Below are 24038 nucleotides of genomic sequence, written 5' to 3'. Positions count from 1 at the left end.
AATAAATTCTGTTTTGCTTTAGCAGGTTTTGAGCATTCACATAGGGTGTGACTGAATATACCTGTTGTATAAACCTGGAAAACTCCACACAAAGACAGTGAGTGCTATGAGGATTTATCAACAAAATACCAAAGAACAAACAAGCAGGCAAACAAACAAAAAGCCAAGGTAGTTTGCCAGAACTTGGCCGGGAGAGCGCACGAGGCAATGATTGGGTCCCTTCTTTTATGTCTCAACCTCTTAACTTTCTGAATGGAGGTGATTTCAGCATTAAACACATGCAGAGCTGTCCTAAAAAGTGATTTCAACCTATTTGAGTAAGAGGGAAAATCGGGGTGTCATGAGGTTATCAGGGATGTGATTTCTCCTCACGTCTGTGCCACGGAACATCTGGAGTCTGGCTAGGCAGTTTCTCCACATTTGCTTTTCATTTTATTGATTTGATTTTCTGTCTTCCTTTTGCCCAGCCTCAGTTGATATCAGACTTGCAGGTGACGTGGGCAAGTTGTCCTGTGAGACCACTGGGGCTGGAGTGGCCATCAAAACAGCTGGATCACAGTCCATGTACCAAGTAAGGCTCTTCTGATGTCAACAAACTTCTGACACTTAGAGACATTTGGGGGTCACAAAGGTTACTGCATTTTGTGTCTGTGGTGTTTTCAATGTAAACCTCCCCTTTGTAGTAAAGCTGCTTTCAGTTGGAAATTCACAGGTACAGATTATATATAATCCCTGTTCTGAATCCAGAAGAAAGGGAATTAAAGGTCACAGTTTTGTGAAAGTCCATCTTGTTTTAAACAGAAGCCGTGCTAGTGGCCATCCAGAGCTGTGAGGTGGACGTCTAAGTCCTTGAGAACGTCTCTAGGTTGTCATCATATACTACAGTTACTAAGGTTTCTTAAGACTTGCTTCAGAAACCTTCAAGGCCCCAAAGCTTTCTTTAGAAGGAAATTTGTGTGCTTTCTTGAATAGTATTCATACCGGTTCAACCCATTCACCTCTCTTCCAGCAACTGTCTCAAATCTCTGACTCCAAAGTTTATGCTGTGTTGTTGAAGTTCAGCCCTCTGTCCTTTGTCCGTGAGATTTTCTTCAGTTATCTTGGGTAAACAGGGCAGCAGTCCCAGCTCAGAAAACATTCCCCAGTATAACCAAAGAAGCCTAAAAGTATCCAGTCATTCAGGAACACAAACAATATCCCCCACACTGCCAAATACCCTCCTACATATATTTCTTCCTTCTTTTACAGCAGAAAAAAAATAAAGATAAAGTGTCCTGTTTGTGTTATCTTAGTACGTCTCTGGTTTTGTCTGCCCTGCCTTCTGCCTGCTTCTGTTTGTTTTTCTGACCCGTACCTCGTCTGGCCTCTTCATTGTCCTTTGCACTTGACAAAGTAAACTTTTTATCTAGCCCCCTTTCTTTGGGGCCATGTTTTAATTTAACCAAGTTATCACTCATTGAAAATATTTTTTTTTTTTTTTTTTTTTTTTTTTTTGTCAAGCTACCTCGTGAATTTTCAGGGGATCGAAAAGAAGCTACTGGGAAGTAAGTACCATTTAGCATCTCTTTCACCTAGCATAAGGCTTCTTGGGAAACACTGCAGGGGTCTGCAATTTTTTATTATCACATCACGAAATGCAGTTACTATTGGATATTGAACAACCTAGGTTAACATTAGAGATTTGTGTGACGCATTAATCTTCGTTTAATGGGCTGTCTGCAATGTGGAAATGACAACCTAAATTTGTGTGAAGAATTGGAAACTGTTTCCACAAAGGTAATAAAGATTTCAAACTCAGAACTGTCTGACTTCCTATTTGAAAGCTATAACCATAATACCTTTACTGAAGCATTGTAAATTCTGACATTGGATCCTACCCACAGAGACCCATGCCTCAACAACAAGCCATGGATGCTCTTTTCAGGATAGGTTACAGAATCATTTTGAACTTGCCTGACCCTTCTGCTTAGGATGCCTGGAAGAACTCTTCTTTTTGTAGAGTTTCGATTGCAAGCCTTTTTTGTCCCTTCCAGTTTGTTATTGCAGGAAGAGCTTTGCTAACAGTCCAGCTCAGTTTCTCTATTCTTGGTTGTTAAAATGAGTAAGAGATTCATGTTACCTGTTCACTGTGTTAATTAATGGGGTTGTTCAACATTTTACATTTTTTTTTGGTTTTAAACTTAGCATAACATTATCTTAAGAGATGTAAAGCTCAGAATTGTTATCCACGGGCAGCGTGTAAGCTACAGCTCCCCCGAGGAAGCAACAAGTCAGGGTTAAAGGAAAAGAAAATTCTAAATTTTAGTCTTAACTTCTTGGACGTTTTGGAATTAAAAAAATAAAAGCGTAACAAAGGAAGACAGCAACACAGCTTTCCCATCTGGATCTGGCTGTTAAAAGCAGAGCACAGGAACAAAGGATGGCTAATCATTAATAAAGTGGAGAGAAATGAGCACTTCACTGCATAAGATCATGACATTCGGTGCCATTACCAGAGCAGGTGAAGCTGGAAGGGAACTGACCACTAGGCTTCAGAAGCAGAGAAAGACTTGCCCCAGTGACTAAGGCCGAGGAGATGCAACCATGCAGATCATGGTCAACACAAAGATATAGTGCACCAATTATAAGAGGGAGAGTCTGTGGAGAAGTATAGGGATCACTGAGTACGACAGCAACACCACTGACTTCCTCACAGTTACAGTCAGAGAGTAAATGACCTAACCTGCAGACTAGCAAACAGGCAGGATCTAAGCCCCAAGGCAATGGATGCACTGCGGAGAAGGCTCTGGGAAGGAAGGAGTCAGATAGTCTTACTTTGGCTGTTTTTTTTTTTTCTTGTCCCTTACCTGGGTTTGCAGCAGGCACGCGTTTCTGCTTCCTTGTAATCTTGCTGACTGTTTATTTAATAGTTTCTTTGCTGTGTTTCAGTCCAACTGGCCTAAAAGAGGAAAGCAAAGTCTTAGTGTTTGTTACTTTCGCATTATTTTGATTATTAAAGTCAGTGGTTACCTTTCATGTGTTGCTCTGTTTCCATTTTGAATATTTGGGTTTTAAGGAGCTCCAATAAAGATGATTTGCCTTTCTCCATTGAATAAATTGGTATAAAACAGTTGTATGGAGGGGTTAAAGTGTAGGCTTTAGTCCAATGGTAAGTTGCAGAACACTAAAACCAAGTGGGCCTTATGACCGAGCACCAAATTGAAGTAAATAAGCTAAACAGGTTGAGAACCGAGATACTTAGATTTGTGCTGCAGGAGGCTTCTTTAAAGGAAGCAGAGCGTTCCCTTCGAATTTCATGAACTATTCATGTTCTCTTGTCCTTTGTGCGTTTATTTTTATTTTGCTGTTTGTTTCTAATCAACACGTAAGAGCTACTTAAGGCTGCCCTTGACATTGTACTGTTTTTTATGGGGGGTTTATTCGTTTTTGAGATAGGTTCTCACTCGGGCTCCCTTCAGCCGCCCCTCCCAAGCTTCCTGTCTCAGTTTCCTCAGTGCTTGATTTACAGATGGAAGGCCCCACAGCCACCTAGGAGCAACTTTAGAGCAGAGATGTTTTTGCATTGAAACCCTTGTGCCAAGTTTGTTGAGTTTTCCGCTTTAGCTTATGCTATGTTTTACTACAAGGCTTTCCTCGCTAACTTCAGTATTAGATACACGTATTTCTTTAAAGGATTTTAATTCATGTTTCATATTTAGAAATGACTAAAATGTGCCAAAGTTTCTGAAAGGATGACTAAGAAGACCTGATTAAAACACACACACACACACACACACACACACACACACGGGGTTGGACAGAGAACACACAATCAAGTGGGAAAAGGCACATATCTCAGGACCAGGAAAATTAATCTTGCAAAGGCTTTATTCTCCCCCCAAATAACGTATTATTAATTCACCCCAGTTACAAATGAGGACCTGGCAAGATCTTTTTTATACATTTTGAGCAGCTGGACCTTAATAGAGTTTGCAGAAATAATATGGTTGGAGAGGCAAAAAAAAAGGGGGGGGGGAGAAGAAAGAAAAAGAAAAACAACTATGTATGATAAAGGCATTTCTGCATTTTCTGGGGAGGGGTGTCATCCATCCTGGTGCTTTGAATGCAAAACAAGGGACACATGTTGCCATTCTGCTTTGGAGTTTGTTTTTTCTTTTTTTTTTCAATTTTTTTTTTCCCCAGACAGAAACAAGTCTGGGTTTGAGTTGGAGGCTTTCCGTCCAGCCCAGAGGGGCGCTCGGGTGCTCGCTCCCCCGCAGCCCCCAGCAGGAGAAGGGGAGGAGCCTCTGCCAGCTTGTGGGAAGCTGAGGGAAGCTCGCGCCTGTGGCGCCTGTCCTGGGGGAGGGGCTGCACTTCTCCCGGCGGTGGCAGCAGACTGGGAGCCAGGAGGTAATGGCTGTCTTAAAGCCCGTTATTTTCTGGGAATTTCTTCGCGCTTTGAGGGGAAAGGTGGGAAAAGAAAATAGAAATTAGTGCCTGGGAAGAGGTGGGGACGGAATAATGTTCGGATAGATTTGTCGTTACTCGGGTAAAATTAATCCTCTGGAATTTGGGGTTTTCGGATAATTTGAAAGTCCGTAGTGTGGGGAGAGGTGATCAGATTGCAGCTTCTAAATTAAGTCTTCAGTGAGGCATGCCGTTCATGTTCATATTCTTATGTGGCAATCTATGTTTTCGTCTCTGGTACAGTTTTGTTTTTGTTTTTGTTTTTTTTTAAATACGATTTTGTTTTAAACATTTACATTCTGCCAAAAAATTACTATCAGAAAACGCAATCATAAAATGAATGACACAGAAAGGTGCATGGGCTTGGAACAAGATTTAGATACGCTGTTGGGTGATATCACTTGTAAAAAAAAAATGCGCGTTTTCCTGACTGGGGGCGGGGGCGAGAAACTAGACTCCTTGCGTCTCTGAGTGTTTTGGGTCTACTTGGTTGGTGGCGAGGTGAGACGTAATCTAAAAAGAAGAAGAAGAAGAAATGCTTTCAGCGTTTTCAGAATTGCTTTATTCCCTGATAATTTTTATAATTAGAAAAGCCAAATGATGCTGAGATCGCATACCTATTTCACTTCAAACATACACGCGCGTGAACACACACAGTACACACAGAGGTAAGTGCTCTCATAATCCATTTCTTTTGCTGAGAGATGTTTTTTTTTAATTCTTTCTTTTTGGACCCAGTCAAGCAAGGAATCAAGTTGTATACACTACAGCCCTGCGTGCATCCTGCTTGGGAGGGCTCCTGTCAGGCCACAGGTATAGCAGTGATGAGCAGGAACCATTATTTTTTCAGCATTATCTCAGTTTAAACGTGAGATAGTGGACTGGGTTTATTTCCCTAAGCAGTTTTAAAAGTCCTGTGTATCATGCTATTTCAATGCTGTGGACCGTTATACATAGCAGGCAAATAAAAGGTTGAAGCTTTGGTGATTTGAAAAGCTGTCTGCAAAGTAGAAATCGTGGGGGGGAAAAAAGTAAATTTAGAATGACAAGCAGCATTTTAAGTTGTTTAAGGAGAAAAGAAATACAATTAACAAAATGTGTATAATCAAATAAAAAAAGGGGGTCAGCCTACTACTAATGGAATTTTTATGTACTGGAGATAGAAGTGGTCTTACTGTTTTAAAATAGCCTTCTTGTTGTTGTTGTTGTTGTTGTTGTTGTTGTTGTTGTTGTTGTTGAAGACAGACTATAGACCAGGCTCACCGGGAACTATGTGGTTTCAGGCTGGCTTTGTGGCAATCCTCATACCTCAGCCCATTGAATGAATGATGGGAATATAGGCTTAAGCAAACAGGCTGGATTTAAAATAATCTTTAATCTAGATTTAATCATTTTATAATGATATCAGAAACTAAACCTTACAATAAAATGCTTCAAAGTTGGGGGAAAATAGAATTTGAAACAATGCATTAATGACCTGCATTGGCTGCAAGGCATGATGTTTTACGTCTGTAATCTGAGCATTCAAGAGTCTAAGGCAGGAGGATGGCCTTGTGTTTCCAAGATAGCTAGGCACTGCGTAGTGATTTCCAGATCAGCCTGGACTACAGAGCAAATCAAAGAACCAAAACCCAGACTCAAAACCAAATGAAAAATTAAAAATGATTGGCTTGTGATAGTATGAGTTCGTGAGTATATCTAAAATATATAAGGTATATAGACAATTATTAATAGAGTTATCTTTCTAAAATTATTTTTGTAGCTTTCTCATATTTTATATTTTCAATAGGCATGAAATTTATTTTACAGTCCAGAACTTTGGGGACGAGGACATTTGGACCCTGTCTTTTATGCAATGCATAACAAAGCTCTGATTTTCAGTCTGGTATATTCTAGAAGCCTGAGAAAGCTGCAGGCTGGGAAGATGTAGTTCCCACCTTTCTCCAAGGACATGCTAGTGACAGTTCTGCTTCTGGACACAAGATGGCGCTTGCCAGATAGCCTAATTTTTCTCTAGACAAGCATTTTTATAAAATGAGCAAACCAAACCATGAAACCTACTTTGTGTTAGGAAAATCTAAGACAGCATGTAGTATATAGTGAAAATTCATTTGACAAGCTGTTATGTAAGGAAGACAAAGCCCCATTCAAGAGGGCTGTGATGACTCTAAACATTTCAAAATTGGAGTTCATAAGGTTTGGCCCAAAGTAGACAGAAAGCTCCGGCTGCTTCCGTTCTCTTCAGTCTCTATCTGTGACCAAGAGAGCATGCCTACAAGAGTTTCGTTAGGGGAATTCATTTACACTTTTTAAAGACCGACTTTATTGGTTTGCTTCTCTATTCCTTTTTGAAGTAGCCTCAGTTCATATCCCATCTGTAAGTGATGTGGGCAGTTTACCTGTGATCCTTTTGCATCCTAGAAAGGCGAGGAAGCTGCAGGACTGTCCAGCAGAGCAAAGGCTCTGTTGAGAAAGCGGCTGGGGTGAGACTCAAGACAGCCGGATCGCAGGGCGAGAGTACCACAGTTTACGTGGCTGAAGGTAAGAATCTTCCCGTTTCATAAAGCATTTCACGTTAAGAACATATGAAGTTGGAGATCTGGAGTACAGCTTCTTTCTGGTTTGGTAGCTGTGGCGTATCAAATTACAAGCCACTCTTCGTAAAGCTGGGAAAGAGAGAAGTACAGACGGTTCCTCCTGGTGCTGCTTTGATTTGTGTCTCATCAACCTTAGTATGCTACAGACCCCACTGGCCTTCGGGAGAAGTCGTGCTTTGCCTTTGCATGTTTTCCAAGACGTGTAGTGCCACTCAACTACCTCAATCCTGGGTAAGAGCAGAGAGCCCCGGCTTCCCAGTCAGCCCTTTTGATGCAGCCTCGGTTCATATCACATTAGCAAGTGATGTGGGCAGTTGACCTGTGATCCCTCTGAGCCCTTGAAAGGCAATGCAGCTGCAGGGGTGTCCAGCAGAAGTATCCGAAAGGCTTTGCTGGGAACACAGCTGGAGGGAGAATCAAGACAGCTTTTAGACAGTCATGTGGTAACGACAAGAAACACATAAAACTGTTTGGTTCAGTGCATTATTGCCAGTGTTCTTTTTGTTTGTTTGCTTGCTTGTTTATTTTGTGTGTACAGGCGTATGAGGTATGTCTGTGCAACACTTGTGTGCAATACCCTTAAAGACCAAAGAAGGGTGACGGATGGATCCCTGGTTGATCCCCTGGCACAAGGTTACAGAGGGTGTGTGCACCACCACGTGGCGGCTGGCTTTCAAGCTCAGGGCCTCTGAAGGAAAAGCCAGTACTCTTCATAGTGAGCCATCCCTTCAGTCGCGTGTGGTTTGATTTTTAGAGGTAAGGTCTCACTCTAGAGTACAGGCTGGCCTGATACTGGCTATATAGACCAGATCAGCCTAGAATTTGCAGCTATTTTCTTGTCTCGGCCTCCCTAGTGCTGAAATAGTAGGTATTAACAGCCATAACCATCTCTACCAGTGATTCTGGCGTGTGCGTGTCTGTCTGTCTGTATCCCACTGTATCCATAGATTACCTCAAATGCAGTTTAGCTGATATTTTCAAGCTCTGAGTTTATTTGAGAATGACTCTATTATAATTTGAGGAAAATGTATGTGCTAAAGCTCTATAATCAAATTAGGCAAATGTTCACAATGATAGCTACTTTTGGAAGACGGCCATGTCCAAGCCAAACTGTATGACTCACTAGAGACCCTTGGAAAGAATCCTGTCGATAAGTAGCCATGTCGGTCATTCCAAACCTCTGACTGTCATCCTCTTAATGATAGGTTATTGTGTTATCTGGGCCAGTATAGGAGACACAGGTCCTGAATTCTGTCTGGCTGGTATGGGTAGATAAAACAGCACAGACGAGTTAGGTAAGTTAAAAGAAGAGTCCTTAGAATAAACTTTGAAAGATCCTAGAGGGCTGGAGAGATGGCTCAGTGGTTAAGAGCATTGGCTGCTCTTCCAAGGGTCCTGAGTTCAATTCCCAGCAACCACATGGTGGCTCACAACCATCTGTGGTGAGGTCTGGTGCCCTCTTCTGGCACCAGAATATTGTATACATAATAAATAAATAAACATTTAAAAAAAAAAAAAAAGAAAGATCCTAGAGTACTCCCTCAATGGAAATGGTACCCCTGGATTCTCCCTGCTCTCCTTGCCCTTGCCCATCTCTCATTTGTCACTAGCACACATACTTATTCCTTTTATACATTGGCTACGATAAGGACTGTGTACTGGGACGTTATGAAAGGACCATTTTTAAAGGATTTAAATAATTCTCCTAATCACAATATTATGTCTTGACCTGGTGCCAAGTAATTTTGTCCTTTTTAAAGATACGTGTGTGCGCTCGCACGCATGTATGAGCACCTCTCTGTGTGGAGACCTATGGAGGCCAAAAAAAAAGTGTTAGATCTTGGAGGCAGTTGTGAGTCACCTGACGTTGTGGCTAGGAACTGAACTCAAGTTCTCTGAAAGAGCAGCAGGCACTATAAACTACTGAACCATTCCACTGACCCCCATCTCTCTTTTTTAAATGACTGTTTTCTAGTGTCTTGCATTCAAATTATTTATTCAAGCTTTTTTCTTTTATTGAATTGTCTGTGTTCATGGTGGGGGTGTCACATGCTTGTGTGTGCATTTATGTATGTGGAGGCCAGAGGTCTTCACTGGGTGTCTTCCTCAATCACTCTTCAGATGTTTTTGATATCAGGTATCTTATTGAACCTGGAGTTTCCTTGTCTTGCCTAGATGAGTGGCCAGCTCCCAGAATCCTCCTGTCTCCCTTCACAGACTGGGATGGCAGGCACAAGCCATTGTATCTGGCTTTTACATAGATACTTGGGATAAACTCGGGTCTTTACAGTATGAAATCACACTGGCTCCTCTATGTCCCATGTTTTTCCGCCTCATTTTTATTAAAGTTACAGTGACTATAGATATGTATGGGAGGTCTTACACCCTAAAATTCATGTTTCTGTAAGTTCACATGGTATTTAGTCCTATTTATTAGATCTTTAATTATTTGCATGAGCATGTTAAAGTTTCCAATATACTAATCTTGCATTTAGTTTTTTTTGTTTTTGTTTCTGTTTTTGATTTTTTTTTTTTTTGAGATGAAGTCTCTCCTTGACCCAAAACTTGCCAAATAGGTAAGTGTGGCTGCCCACCAAGCCCTGGGGAATCCATCTGTCTCTGCCATCCAGGTACTGGATTAGAAGCACAAACCACAACACCTGGCTTTTTCAATATGGGCCATAGGGAACCAATTCAGATTGTTGTGCTTGCAATGCAAACACTTCACCAACTAAGCTGTCTCCCAGCTGTGTTTCTTGTATATTTTTAAAATAAAATTATACATGGAGTTTAAGAACTTTAACCTTAAATCTTTGTTGTATAGAAACACAGTCAACTCTAGATTAATTGATTCATTAGGATTCTTTTTATAGATCATTCATGTTATCAACAAAGGCAGTTTTACTTTTCCTTTCCAGGACATATAAAATTAATTTATTTTCAAGGCCACATTATATTCCCAATGTTGACTAGAAATGCTCAACGCAGATACTTTTACTATGTTTTTGTTTTAGCAGAAGGGCATGCCACGTATCACCACTATGTATAATGGTAACGGTATGGCTTTTGTAAATACTAGTGATCTGATTGAAGAAGATTCATTTGTTTTATAATGTGCTCAGTGTTGTTATCCTGAATGTTTGTGGAATGTTGTTAGATCCTTTGTCTGCCTCAGTTACCATGATTTTCCACCATTTTCGGTCTTCTAGTATGGTCAATTGAACGGATGGATTTGGTGATGTTGAACAATCCTTCCATTCCCCAGAATGAGTTTCATTTGATCTTGATAGGTCGTTTATAACTGCCATTGTTTCAAGAAGTAGCATTTGGTGAAGATTTTTGCTTTATGTTTATAAGAGATACTAGCCTTAGTTTTCAGTACTTTTTATTGTGCTGTTGGTATCGGGTAAATACTGGTTTCATAAAAATTTCTTTGATGTTGTTCCCTATATTTTATCACCTTATTCTTACTAGTTTGCAGTATTGGTTTTTCAAGTAGAGGCTGGTGTACTACAAGATTTTGGTCCTCAATTCCTTACCCTAAATTTTCATCAGCCCCTATATACCTGAAAATTTAGGGGATCTCTCTATCTTCATGTTTTTCCCATTTTGCCCACTAGTATTGAGTACTAGGTTCCCAATGAGGCAGCAAGTGTTAGACAGGGTAGTCCCAATGTTTGGGGGTGCCTTTGGGCCTGGACCTTTAAAGTTTGAGCTTTCTCAGTAGTCTTCCCTCTCCTCGTGGCAGGTAAGCTCCAATTTGAATCTCTGAGTGAACTTTGGAAGGCAGCTATTGCTCACCAACTACCACAAACACACACACACACACACACACACAGGGGGGGGAGGGAGAGAGGGAGAACCTCAAAGCCCATCCCTAGGGAAACAGTTCCTCCAACAAGGCCATACCTCCTAATCCTTCCCAAACAGTTCTGTTCCCCAATGACTAAGCATTCATATATATGAGCCTATGGGGCCATTCTTATTCATGCTACCACAAAGTTCATCAGCTTTTGATACTTAATTTAACATCGTTCTATGATGATAGACTGAGGAATAGCTAGGACCTTATAAGATATCTAGAGAGTTGTCATTATTAAGTTTGTTAAATTGCTAATGGCATTTTCTTATGCTTCTTGTATCTTAAGAGAAAATACTTCTGGTGCTTTTTAGTAATGTATGCATGTGTTATTCTTGCTATTTATATTAAATACATCCTAGAAACAGGTGGTTCCTAAAGTATATTTATAGAGTTATTTTTGTATAACAGTTATTATTATGTTGTATTTACATTTTATTCTTTGTATTATTATAGATTCAAACTGTATTTTAAAGCATCATGTATTATACTTGAGATTTAACATATATTCTGGTTCTTATAACCACCACTACAGTCGAAAGTCAGTATTGCATCACCCTCATGATTTCCTTGTGCTGCCCCTTTAAAGCTACACCCTCTCCCATCTGGAACACCAGCAACGGTGATCTTTTCACTATTATTACCCTTCTATTATTTTGAAAATGTCATGCATAATAAGTCACATGGTGCTGTGGTGAACAGATTCTAAGTAGCTCACTCCATTGCAGAGCCCTGGCGTGCAGGCTACACCTCATTTGCAATTAGCGTAAACTTTGGCAAAGATGATAGGATGTCACTCACTGCCATGATTGTTTGAGAATGTCTTAGTCAAATGGAGGAGAAATAGAAGAGGATGGGAGAGGAGCAAGGAGGGAGGCAAGCTAAACGCAGAATCAGGTACAACATTTTCTTTTATGTTCCAGTGACTCAGCACATAATGCTTTGAGATTAATTATTTTGCTCAGCTATTCATCCCACGCACAGGTATAGAACATTTTTTATTTGCAACAAAGGATTTTCAATGTGTCTTTGTGATTACAAACATTAACTCTGGAGTCAGAGTACCTAGGTCCAAATGTCCTGTGCCAAATACACTGTGGACCTTCTTGTAAACATTCCTTAATCTCTCTAATACCTCATTTACAAAATGAGAATGCTGAAAACGCTCACCGCTTTAGTCCATTTGCACTGTTCTAACAGGGTACTTGAGACCAGAACATTTCTTCACAATGGGCATATATCTGACTCACCGTTGTACAGGCTGAAATAATGAAAAACTGAGAGACCATGTCTGCCAGGGACCTTTGTAAGGTCACAAAAGTAGCATATAAAAAGAAAGAGGGACCCAAGTTCATCGTTTTCTCTGGACCCCATTCCCACAATGAATAAACCACTGCTGCAAGGCTGTAGAATAGGTTCATTAAGGTTTTAACCAACACATAAATGTCTCTCACTTCTCAGCACTTACGCATTGAGGATGTACATTTCCAAAACATGAACTTTGAGGGATATATTCAAACTTAGAGACCTTCCAACAATATTTTGTAATATGTGTAGATGGCTTAATAGACAGCCTGGCATGTGGCAATAAATCACTGGTATCTATCCTCAACGCTAATACTAATAATATTTATGTAGAATGAAATAAGTTATCTGATTTTTAGTGAATTGCCAGTCAAATACTAATACTATTACCTAGCATGTAAAAATTGTAGGTATTATATATGATTTTTATATCATCTACTTCATAATAATAGCACTAGTATAATTTTAGCATTTATTAGTATTTATCACCCTTTATAGCCTTTTACAAAACAATAAAATAAAATTATATCCATGGAATGGGTACAATATTGACTGATTTGTGCATACTATAGGATATAGACAACAAAGTATAGTTTTAAAGTGTAATAACTACTTATATGCACTTGGGCATGTAAATTAATAGGCAGAAAAATGTTATAAAGTGTGTAATCAAATAACCCTCTTTGTTTAAATAAAATCACATATAATACATTAGCCAAGTAATCCTTCTTTAGGCTAAATAATAATATTTAGTATTCTGTAAAAGTGATTCGTTTTTGTTTAGCATTATAAAATCAACTATTTTTGTGCTACTATTCAAAGGACAGACAAGTAAATCCAGGGACATAGCTAAGACACAAGTTCAGTGTTTCATAAGTTGCTAGCAGAATGTGTAGTTCTGCTAGGGGCTTAAGATCTGCCATCTCAAGTGAGTTACATCATTCTTTTTAGTTCCGAATAGCTTTCCAATCTGTATCTGTCTATCGTGGTCAATTTATAGTGAACATGAAAAGTAGCGAAAGTGAGGCAGAAAGCCCAGGCTAGCAGCGTATGTGCTTGTGGTAGCATTGCCTTCAGAATCTTCACAGCTACGCAGTTAGACATATAAAAGATATCAGTAAAAATGGAAAAAAAAAAAACCTTTATGTGGCAGAGAGAGTGCTACGTATTCACCAAACTTTTCACTTTTTTTTTTTTTTTTTTTTTTTTTTTTTTTGGTTTTTCGAGACAGGGTTTCTCTGTAGCTTTGGAGCCTGTCCTGGAACTCCCTTTGTAGACCACGCTGGCCTCGAACTCACAGAGATCCGCCTGCCTCTGCCTCCCGAGTGCTAGGATTAAAGGCGTGCGCCACCTACCCCGGCTTTCTTCCTCAGTCAGAAGGAAACGACATTCTCCAGGCTCTACTGGAGTCTGCCTTCCATACCTGACCTGTGTTCTGGTTAGAGGACAGTAGTGATATTTGCCAGACACAGCCCTTAAAACTGTCTGCAAGACTGTCCATCTTCATCATTTTTTAGATACCAGCATGGTTTTCAGTTCACCTATAAATATGTTTTATTTATAAGTATTTTATTGAGGAATTTTGCATCAATGTTCTTCTGAGAATTTGGCATATAGTTTTCTTCTTCTGTTGTATTCTTATTCTAAGTAGAGTATGGGGGTTGTGGGTATACTGTGTACGCATGTGTATGAGTCAGGGGGTGCCACAGGGAAGAGGAAAGGGACCATTCAGAGTGGGAAGTGGGAGCAAGAAAGGGCAACGAGGGATATATAAAGAGCAAGGCACGTGGTAGGCATATATGGAAAAGTTCATAATGAAGCCCTTCATTTTGCGATGAAGACATACTAAGATGGCTCAGTGGTTAAGAGCATTGCCTGCTCTTCCAAAGGTCCTGAGTTCAATTCCCAGCAACCACATGGTGGCTCACAACCATCTGTAATGAGGTCTGGCGCCCTCTTCTGGCCTTCAGGCATACACACAGACAGAATATTGTATACATAATAAATAAATAAATATTTAAAAAAAAGAGAGAGAGAAAATAATCACCTGTAAACATAGAATGCCAGAGAAGACTAGTTAAAATATGTAAGAATATTTAAACTGGGATTTTCTTGTGAGATAAAGTGCTTTTGCTACCTCCTCAAGACATCATTCACCCTCAGGCTTTGAATGGAACTTGGACAGACCCTTGTTGCTCTTACACTGTAGAGTTCTGTAAAGGGAGACATTTCCACTTTCCAAGTCTCCACATTTCAGCAGTTTTTCTTGGCAACTGTCTCTCCTGTAATTCAGGGAGTGGCCTTCTGCTCGGCGTCACTGCGGAGGCGGAGCCTTCTTGGAGCAGTGCCTGTGAGTTCTGCTCTGCCAGCCTTGGGGGAGGAGCCGCGTTTTACCAGGCTGCAGCTGACAAGAAGCGTCAAGGTAATGTCTGACTTAAATTTATTTTCTAGTGACTTCTCAGAGCTCTGGGATCAAAAATGAGAAAATAGGAAGGATGAGCCTGGAGTGGAAGGAACACTGTGTGATTTTTAAAGAATTACTGGCATTTTGAGGACATTAATCCTCTGGAACTTTTGTGTCTCCCAAGGTTTTTTAAGTCCACAGAGGGGAAAGGGTGATCAGATTACAGCCTCTAAATTAAGGCTTGAGTGCAGCATGGCCGTTCACGCTAATTTCCTAACTTGGCAGACCCTGTTGATATTACAAGGCGTTCTGTTATTCTATGAAGTTTCAAACATTTATTCATTTACACAGAACTAAAACTGACAAAAGTATTCAACAACAGTGTATTCATGTGTCTGCTAATTGGAATACACAGAAAAGTGTGTATATGTTCCATGCGTAGGAGTATAGGAAGGGGATCAAATGTGCAGTTGAGTGAAGACATGGGCACATAATCTATGTTAGCATTCAGCATTTCTGAGTAGTCAGGCTGCTGTTCTATTTGTAATACGTTTATCCCATTTCAATACCATTAGAGTGTAGATTGCCTTACGGTTATTTGTTTGATTGTGAAAGAAAAATGTATTTCAAACAGCATACTCATTTTGTTTCAGGCACACATGCATTTATAAACATACATAAATGCTTCTAAAACCATACTTATTTTTTCCAGGAGTGAAAGTTTCCCTACATCTTTCACTGAGTAGCTTAGTTGCTGTTTTGATTATAACTAACTCTGTGTGTGTCCTCCTTGCACTTCATTGTTTCAGATCACGTGGTGAACCTTGATTGCCAAAAATTATTTTTCTGCATCACCTAAGTGTATGGACAAAATGACACATTTGGCTTATTTCTATAAGCCATTTAAAGAATATTATATTATACATACAAACTCTGTAGTATTACATAGCTGGTAAATAGAAAACAGAAGCCTCCAAAGCTTCTGAGAAATATAAAACCTGATAAATAGAGAAAATTATGGAACAGTAACTACATTTGCTATCTCAATATATGTGTGTTACTATAATGGATGCAATTAAATAGCAGAAATTCATCTCTAACAAAAATATGCATTATCTATATAGAGAATCAGGGCTGTCTTCACCATTCTGTATATTTAAAATAGCAACCCATACATATTTTGGCTTTTTTTACATCTTCAGTGAAATATTGAGATAAAATATAACAGACTTGGTACAAGGCTCATTTAATAAGTTATGTAAAATCATGTGGAAAAAACTTATTTATATAGAATCATATTGAAATCAGACTCTTAAAGGGGGTTCCTGAACCTGGTTTGAAATGGGCATTCATTCTCCGATGTAAAAATTTTCTAGAAAGAGAATATTCATGGTGGATATTAGTGTCAAGTTGTACTTGACTTTTATTTTTATATGTATGTGGTATCATTTCAATTTTAAGTGAGCTTCTGTATCATCAGAATAACTGTGCTGAAAATATTACCCTATTTCTATCCTGACTACAAACCCTTCAATGTACTTTATTTAATGTTTCTAAATGTGGTACAGGGAATGGAACCTAGGACCTTAGAGATGGCAGGCAAACACTCTGACACTGAGCCACGTCCTCAGCCCTTAAATACTTATACTTAGCATAAAGGATTCTAAAAACCCAAGAAGGCTCCTGATGGTTAGCACAGTTTCTAACTTTCTTCCATAAGAAGGATCTTGTGTTAAGGCCCTACCTATATCACCAACAGACTACATTTCTGGTTCTAGTCATAACATGGCATATGTGCCAGAAAGCCTGAATTTTCTTCAGACAATCATTGTTATAAGCAAGGAAACAAAGCAGAGAAACTATTTTTTAATTAATTAGACTATGAGACAGAGTGTGCTGTATAACTGTGATTCTATTATAAACAATTGCAAGTTTAAATAAATCCACTTGATAACTAAGGTAAAGATTCAATCAGAAAGTCTAAACTGTGATTCACAGTAGACACAAGATAATTTCTCACCTCCCTTCCCTCATGCCTCACCTCCTACTTTTCTAGAAAGAGATCATTTCAGCATGAATGGTAAGGAATATTTCATCTTGTAAGGATACAAGGGAAAACAAATATGACATTGTAGTGATATTCCATTTGTATTTCATAAATAAAGCTTGTCTCAAGATCAGAGAGTAAAACAGCCCCACGGTCAGCCTTACTAACCAGGCAGTGGTGACACACCCCTTTAATCCCAATAGACACACTAGTTGCCATAGAAACCAGGTGGTAGTGGTGCACGTCCTTAATCCCAGCCCTAGAGAGAATTATAAAACGGGAGGAGACAGCTCTCACACACAGTCTCATTCTGATATTCCTGGAGGCAGGATTGCCATTTTGGACTGAGGTAGAGGCAAGAGTCAGTAGCTGGCTGCTTTGCTTTTCTGACCTTTAGGTAAGCCTTATTTATTAAAATACAAATGACATAATAAATAAATAAATAAATAAATAAATAAATATTTAAAAAAAGGAGGGGCTGGAGAGATGGATCAGAGGTTAAGAGCACTGACTGCTCTTCCAAAGGTCCTGAGTTCAATTCCCAGCAACCACATGGTGCCTCACAACCATCTGTAATGGGGTCTGGTGCCCTCTTCTGGCCTGCAGTCATACACACAGACAGAATATTGTATACATAATAAATAAATAAATATTAAAAATATACAAATGAAGTATCACTACATGACATCTACATTAATGTTGAGATTTTATCTCATGCCTGTGTTTCACAGTGGCATGCCATTGAGCTTAGGTAGGCAGGTTGTTGTTTTTTTTTTTTTTTACCACTTCCCTTTTACTTAGTTGGTTCCCTGTCTTCTTTTTGTCCAGCCTCGACTGATATCAGAGGCTCATGAGCTGTGGGAACTCTACATGTGATTCGACTTGAGCCCAGAAAGGCAGTGTGACTACATACGTGCCCCCAAGGGTGAAAGAGCTGCCTGGAAATCAACTGGCTTGAGAGTCAAGATAGTTGGATCACATTGCAAGACTGTCACCATCCATGTGACAGAGGGTAAGACATGTCCCATTTCAGGAGATGCTTCACATTTGAAAATATGATGAGATCTTAAAAGCATACTTGACTTTGCTTCCTGCTTTCTATCTGAAGCATTACAATTTAAAAACAACTTTTGTATAAACATAAGTCAGTTGAAAGTTTGAAGCAAAGCCTTGTGCTTAGCTAAAACACTTCCTTGTAGTGTTAATGAAGTATTGGAATCATTTTAGAACTTCGTAGAATTGTAATTTTTAAGCTCATTCTAGAACTTCTGAATAAGACTTTACAAATGGAGCCTAATGCTAGGCAGTGGTCGCACATGCCTGTAATCCCAGTACTCGGGAGGCAAAGGCAGGTGAATCTCTGTGAGTTCGAGACCAGCCTGGTCTATTAGAGCTAGTTCCAGGACAGGCTCCAAAGCTACAGAGAAACCCTGTCTCGAACAAACAAACAAAAGAAAAAAATGGAGGCTAACATTCTATGAGGCCCTCCATATGATCCTCATGGTTGCTAGATTTGAAGTTTCACTACCACAGAAGTAATACTAGGAATATAAAAAACTCAAAGTATTGGATGACATGAATAGATTCCGAGGAATACAATTACAAGTACTTCTAGCTATAATAAAGCATATTCTTTAGCAAAACTGTAAGGGTTCTTGAATTGAGGTTATCATACAAGTTTATTTCCCACTGTTACCTCCCTGTCCATTAGGCTGATATTTTTTTTCTATCTGGTCTCTCAACGAACACAGTTCTTTTTATTTTATCTCTTTGGTTTGTTCTTGCTCACCTGCTACTTTGGCAAGATAGTTTTATTTATTAATAGTGTTTTCCCTATTTCAGTATCTTCCAGAGTTCTTATTCAAACAACATGTTCAAGTATCCTGGGGACATATTTGTGGAAGAAAACAGTGCACATAAACCATAAACTCTTTGTGGCTCTAAACCAAAAGAAACTTTAATAAGACTGTTGTTTTGATAGCACTTGTATTTGCAGACACAAGGCCAACCAATCTTTGTAATACTAACTACTTGTCACACTAATCTAAATCATAATGGATGCTGACTATGTCCTATGTTATTGGAAAGAACAGTTATGGCCAGCAGAAGTCTTACATAGGTCTGAAATTGCGTCAAACAGTATAAGGGAAAAGGCATTTTCTCTGGAAGTTCAGTTACTTCCACTAGGTGAGAAAATTACCGTGAACAGCAGAGACACAATAGTCCTAACTAAATCCGAGGTTGAAGCTATTTTGTCCTCACTAGCAGAACAGTCAGAGGTCAAAGTTCTACCTAGGGAAGAGACAGCCTATGAAAAATCACTGAAAATGGCGCTGGAAATGGTGACAGAGATAAATCAGAGCCACGAAAGCATGCCAGATGAAGAAGACACCACTAGAGCATCTGAAAGTGAACCGCTGGAGCTGTCTGATTCACCTCCCCCTAAAAAGTATCGGAAACTGGAAAGCAGCCTCCAAGAAGACTCAGCCTCCATTTTACTGTGCTCAGAGAGTGATGATTCCCTAGCTGATGATAAGATGCAGGTGTACACAATTCATGGGGGTATTCCAGGTGAAGAGGATTCAAAACCACCCCGAGGCTTCAGCTGGTACCCAGTTTACCCTTCGTTTATAAATGATGATGATGATGATGATGATGATGATAAAAAAGAAGAAAAGAAAAAGATTGACATCTCAACAATTATGTCTGTGAATTTATCATTCAAAGAGGAAAGTGAAGACATTAAAGAAGAAAAGATTATTGTATCAGCAGACGATCTGGTTGTAGCCAAAGAAGAGATCCAAGGCATCCACCCAGAAGCCCCAGCAGGTTCCTCTGAGTGCTCCACCTTCCCAGAGGATTATATGGACGATCCTGGAGAGGGCCCATCATATCTGATTCCATGCTTCTATGGCAGCCAGAATCTCTATGGCAGCCAGAATCAATCTTCTGTGGAATCAGAAATGGGTGCTGAGACCTCCCCTGCAGGCTGCTCAGGGGACTCTCAGGTTTCACTTCCTGTCTGTAGTAATCCAGTCAACAGTGACCTACTACTTCAGAGATCAGATTTTGAAGATCTTGAGGAAGAAGCTCAAGCTTCTGACAAGCTACCTTCTGTAAATCCTGTTAGTGCAGCTGCACTAGGCAATGATGACGAGGACGGTGATGAAGACCTCCCCCGCTTCATTCTCTGCTACGAGACGCGGGCATTTGAAGTCGGAATGATAGTGTGGTTTAAATATCAAAAATACCCATTTTGGCCAGCAGTGATAAAAAGCATTAGGCGAAAAGAGAGGAAAGCAAGTGTGCTTTTGGTTGAGGCAAACATGAATCCTCAAAAGAAAGGTGTTAGAGTCTCTTTGAGAAGATTAAAAAAATACGACTGTAAAGAGAAGCAGGCACTAGTGGAGAAAGCTAGGGAGGAGTACGGTGAAAGCATCGATTGGTGTGTGTCACTGATTTGCGACTACAGAGTTAGACTAGGTTGTGGATCTTTTACGGGCTCATTCTTTGAGTACTATGCTGCTGACATCAGTTACCCAGTCAGGAAAATAATCAAACAAGACACCTTCAGAAATATCTTTCCAAAGCTACCCAATGAAGACACAGGGGAGCAAATGGCTATGACTTCCCATGCCAAGAAAATATCTTTCCAGAAAATTCTCCCTGACCGGATGAAGGCTGCTCGGGACCGTGCTAACAAGAACCTGGTCAATTTCATTGTCAATGAAAAAGGTGCAGAGAACCATCTCCTGGGCATTTTAAAGGGCACAAAAAAATCCAGATGGCTGAAATCATTTTTGAATGCCAAGAGTTTCACACCCTGTATCGAAACATACTTTGAAGATGAAGATCAACTAGATCAGGTGGTGAAATATCTACAAGAAATCTATAAACAAATCAATCAGAAGATGCTCACTCTGATAAAAGATGACAAAATTAAGTTTATCTTGGAAGTTCTTCTACCAGAAGCTATTATTTGCTCCATTTCTGTAGTTGATGGCTTAGATTATAAGGCGGCTGAGGCAAAGTATCTGAAAGGACCGTCCCTAGGCTATAGGGAGAGAGAATTATATGATTCCAAAATCATATTCGAAAAGAGACGGAGGTCGTTAGCAAACGAAGCTCAGTAATTATGCCAAGAGTTGAAACCATAAGGGAAGCTAGAGGAAACGTTGGAAAAGTAATCATCTAGAATTTCCGACATGTAAATATTGGCGAAAATACATGCAGGGAGGGTCTTTGAATCACAAATCCTTTTATTTTTTGAAGATCTGTGCAATCTGCAGATACCACTACATCCATCTTTATTTTCTTGCACTTTTTCAGAATCAGCTTTGTCAATATATTTTTAGCAGTTTAATTTCTTAATACATTTTAGAATGCATAATTCTTAAGCGTTAAGGGAAATTACTATTTTGTTCTATGATATTTTGTGTCTTTGCTGTATAGGTAAATACAGTATGCACATTCAGTTTGATAAAATTGCACTGGTGTTAGATTTTAAGCGAGAGAATTAGAAGAGATGTCAAAAACAAATATCAGTTATATATTTTTTGCTCAATTTTTTAGATAAAATACTAAGTTTTCTCTTATGATAGCTGAATTATTTTTCCTGTCATGCTTATTTATTTTTTGGAAAATTATCTCTAAATCATAGAACCAAAGATAGACTAAATGTTGCTACATGTCATAACTAACCACAATCGCTTTTGCAAGGAAACAATCTAAAATTAAAAAGTATATGGGTTATCTGCATGTATTCTATGTGTGTGTGTGCGTGTGTGTACAACATCTCAGCATGCAGAAAATGACTTTTGGCATCTATGAACAAAATTGTTCATTCTACACTTCTCTGAAATTCCAGTTTGAGGAGTGTCTGTCTTTTGATGCTGAATCGTTTTTAAAACAGATGAGTTTCTGGTTATCTTCATAATTGTGAGTAGGTCTTATTACTATAGCTATCTGAGCACATGTAGAAGACAGTTGTAATTAGCATATCAACAGTCCTGCCCCTCTACGCGCCAGGGTTGCTGCTTCAAGGTCTACCTAGTTTGTATAAACTAGAAAAAGCAAGCACTGTGTTCAGAATCCTGTCTCCAGTTAGAAATCCATTTGTCTCAAACCAGGCAAGCTTTAGCACCTAGCTTATGTATAGAATGGTTCCAATTGGTTCCAATAACATAAATGCCAACTGGTAAATCATTCCAACCTACTAGATGGACCAGAATCTGGAAATCTGGAAAAAAATGTTACAGCAAAAGTTCTTTACTTGCTACATGTGGCAGTTGTTCTGTATATGGTTACGTATACAAAATCAGATGTTCTTGTAACTTGAAACAAGATTTTTTATAAGTCTTAGAAAAGCAAGTATATTAAAAAAAAAAAGCTTGATGTGAAAAGATGTATTGAGGGCTTAACACAAACCTGTCTACATTTTTACCTCATTGAGTGAGACGACTTTCCCTCTTGGGCTCTTCTTTTGTGTTCATTTCACATGGCTATATGTTTATGTACAATCTGCAAAGTTTTGGTATTTGATTTATAATGAAACCATGATATCTTTCACCTTAGAGGTTAATTTAGTTGTATAGCAACACGGTGGTGGTTTGTGTAAATTAATATATGTATATGCACACACAATTTGTTTAAAACTTTTGCTCATTGTCATCATTTAATTCTTGTTATGAATTGTCATTCTAAATAAATGCCCACTTTCATGATTGATTTTGTATTGTTTTAAAAGAAAACCTTCCCAATTGTTTATGCTTTCTATGTAACGAAATCATCTTTGGATCCCGTCTAAAATTTACCAATATTCTTCTTATATATACAATGTGTCAGTGCCCATATTTTTCACCTAGCTTTTAGAAGTTTTTTAGGACACAACACACCATACAATATGTAGAGTCTATATCCTAGGAAAATGCATTATATTTAAACTATATACTGTGTCCCTCTGGCTCCAACTTATTGCCCCCTTCAGTATCCCCAGGAAGTTATCTCTGTATGCTGGTTCTAATACATTTTAATTACTCTACTCATTGCTGTGAATTAGAAGATCAAGTATATGCAGTTTAAATCTTTGTTCTGAGGGTAGGTTGTGGGTGCCATATTAATGAGATCCAGATTGACAGTTTCTAATGTGACCATGTTGTGTTACATCACACTGAGAAATAGTAAACTTACAGATTGCTTATATTTGAAAATAAGAGCATCAGATTTTTTTTTTCATATTAGGGAATGCCTTGTTATTCTCTTTGAGGTAAATCTGATCCCCTTAGAAATGTCATCATCTTTTGGCATACGCTGAACTGAGACATCTGTGCCCTTTGAATAGGTTATCAAATGGTATTTGGGCTGTAGAAAAGAATGAGCTTAGTTGGCTTCCTCACCTTGCTTTCAGACTATGTGAATATTAATACAGGCTATATGTTTGTCTCAAGCTTGATCCTTAGCATATGCTTTTAGTCCAAGGGAAATGCCTGTTTTGCCATCTACCCTAACCACTGGGTAAAGGTGACCCTCATCTCTAGTTAAATAAAGCCTGCTCAATTTCAAAACCAGATTTTATTTAGGGGTCTGCCAAGCTGCATGGAGACTTGAACAGTATTCAAAGGGTTATACATATATGTATCTGTATCCAAACAAGGAAAGAATGGAATTCTGAGACATAGAATATAGATAGAAATAATAAACTTTTTGAAATATAATTTCACAAAGCACAAACTGGCCTGGAACTCAAAATGTATTTAAGGCTCCCTGTGAACTTCTGATCCTCCTGTTCTTCATGCCATTGGGAGTGAACCACCTTGCCCAGCAAAAATGAGAATACCTAAAATCATCTGAACCTTCAGCCTAACAAAAAGCAGTTAATTTGAAATTGTTGAAAGCATATGTGTAAGCATCTGGGAGTTTAGAAATGAATCAGAGAAATATTCTCCTTTAGACTAAGTAATATGTATGATTATATACAATATGAAGTTAACATCCAAAGCAAGTGAATTGACAATCCTAAATTGATATGAGCTTTTGTAAAAATAAATGTTAGCAAAGCTAATGTTCATATAAAACTAAATGCTTAGACCTAACCACATTTTTACCTCTTTTTTATGGTTTACCTGAACCTCATTTGTGATGTCACGCATATTCAGTATAATGACTATATCAATTCAATGTGCATCTTTTATTGGGAGAAGGGAATAGTTTTCCTTTCTCCCCTTCACTTTAAAGAAGCTTCCTTTAATGTAAATTAAGTTGTATTTCTTATTGAATGGGTGAATCCCCATTTTCCTTTTATTTAATATACTTTTGTTTAGAGGAGACAGAATCAGCCAAGATAAATGGACATTAAAAATACAACACATTGTGACATTTATG

General features: G+C 38.9%; 1 protein-coding gene across 2 annotated transcripts; it reads left to right on the top strand.

The window, feature by feature from the left end:
- Positions 1-4352: 4352 nt before the first annotated feature.
- On the top strand, positions 4353-22379 carry Pwwp3b (PWWP domain containing 3B). Of its 2 annotated transcripts, none has more exons than XM_057760451.1 (5): positions 4353-4389; positions 6868-6987; positions 14501-14629; positions 17487-17670; positions 18501-22379. In XM_057760451.1, the coding sequence occupies exon 5, from the start codon at positions 18713-18715 to the stop codon at positions 20789-20791; it is 2079 nt and encodes a 692-aa protein (XP_057616434.1). In that variant the 5' UTR covers positions 4353-4389; positions 6868-6987; positions 14501-14629; positions 17487-17670; positions 18501-18712; the 3' UTR covers positions 20792-22379. The 2 variants fall into 2 exon arrangements, with proteins under 2 accessions (XP_057616434.1, XP_057616435.1); XM_057760452.1 differs by lacking the exon at positions 4353-4389 and adding an exon at positions 5002-5114.
- The last annotated feature ends 1659 nt before the right edge of the window (positions 22380-24038 follow it).

This window comes from Chionomys nivalis, chromosome X (genome assembly GCF_950005125.1).
Source record: "Chionomys nivalis chromosome X, mChiNiv1.1, whole genome shotgun sequence".
Lineage (NCBI taxonomy): Eukaryota > Metazoa > Chordata > Mammalia > Rodentia > Cricetidae > Chionomys > Chionomys nivalis.
The sequence above is the reverse complement of the archived record's forward strand: the minus strand, read 5'-3'. Positions and strand labels throughout refer to the sequence as shown.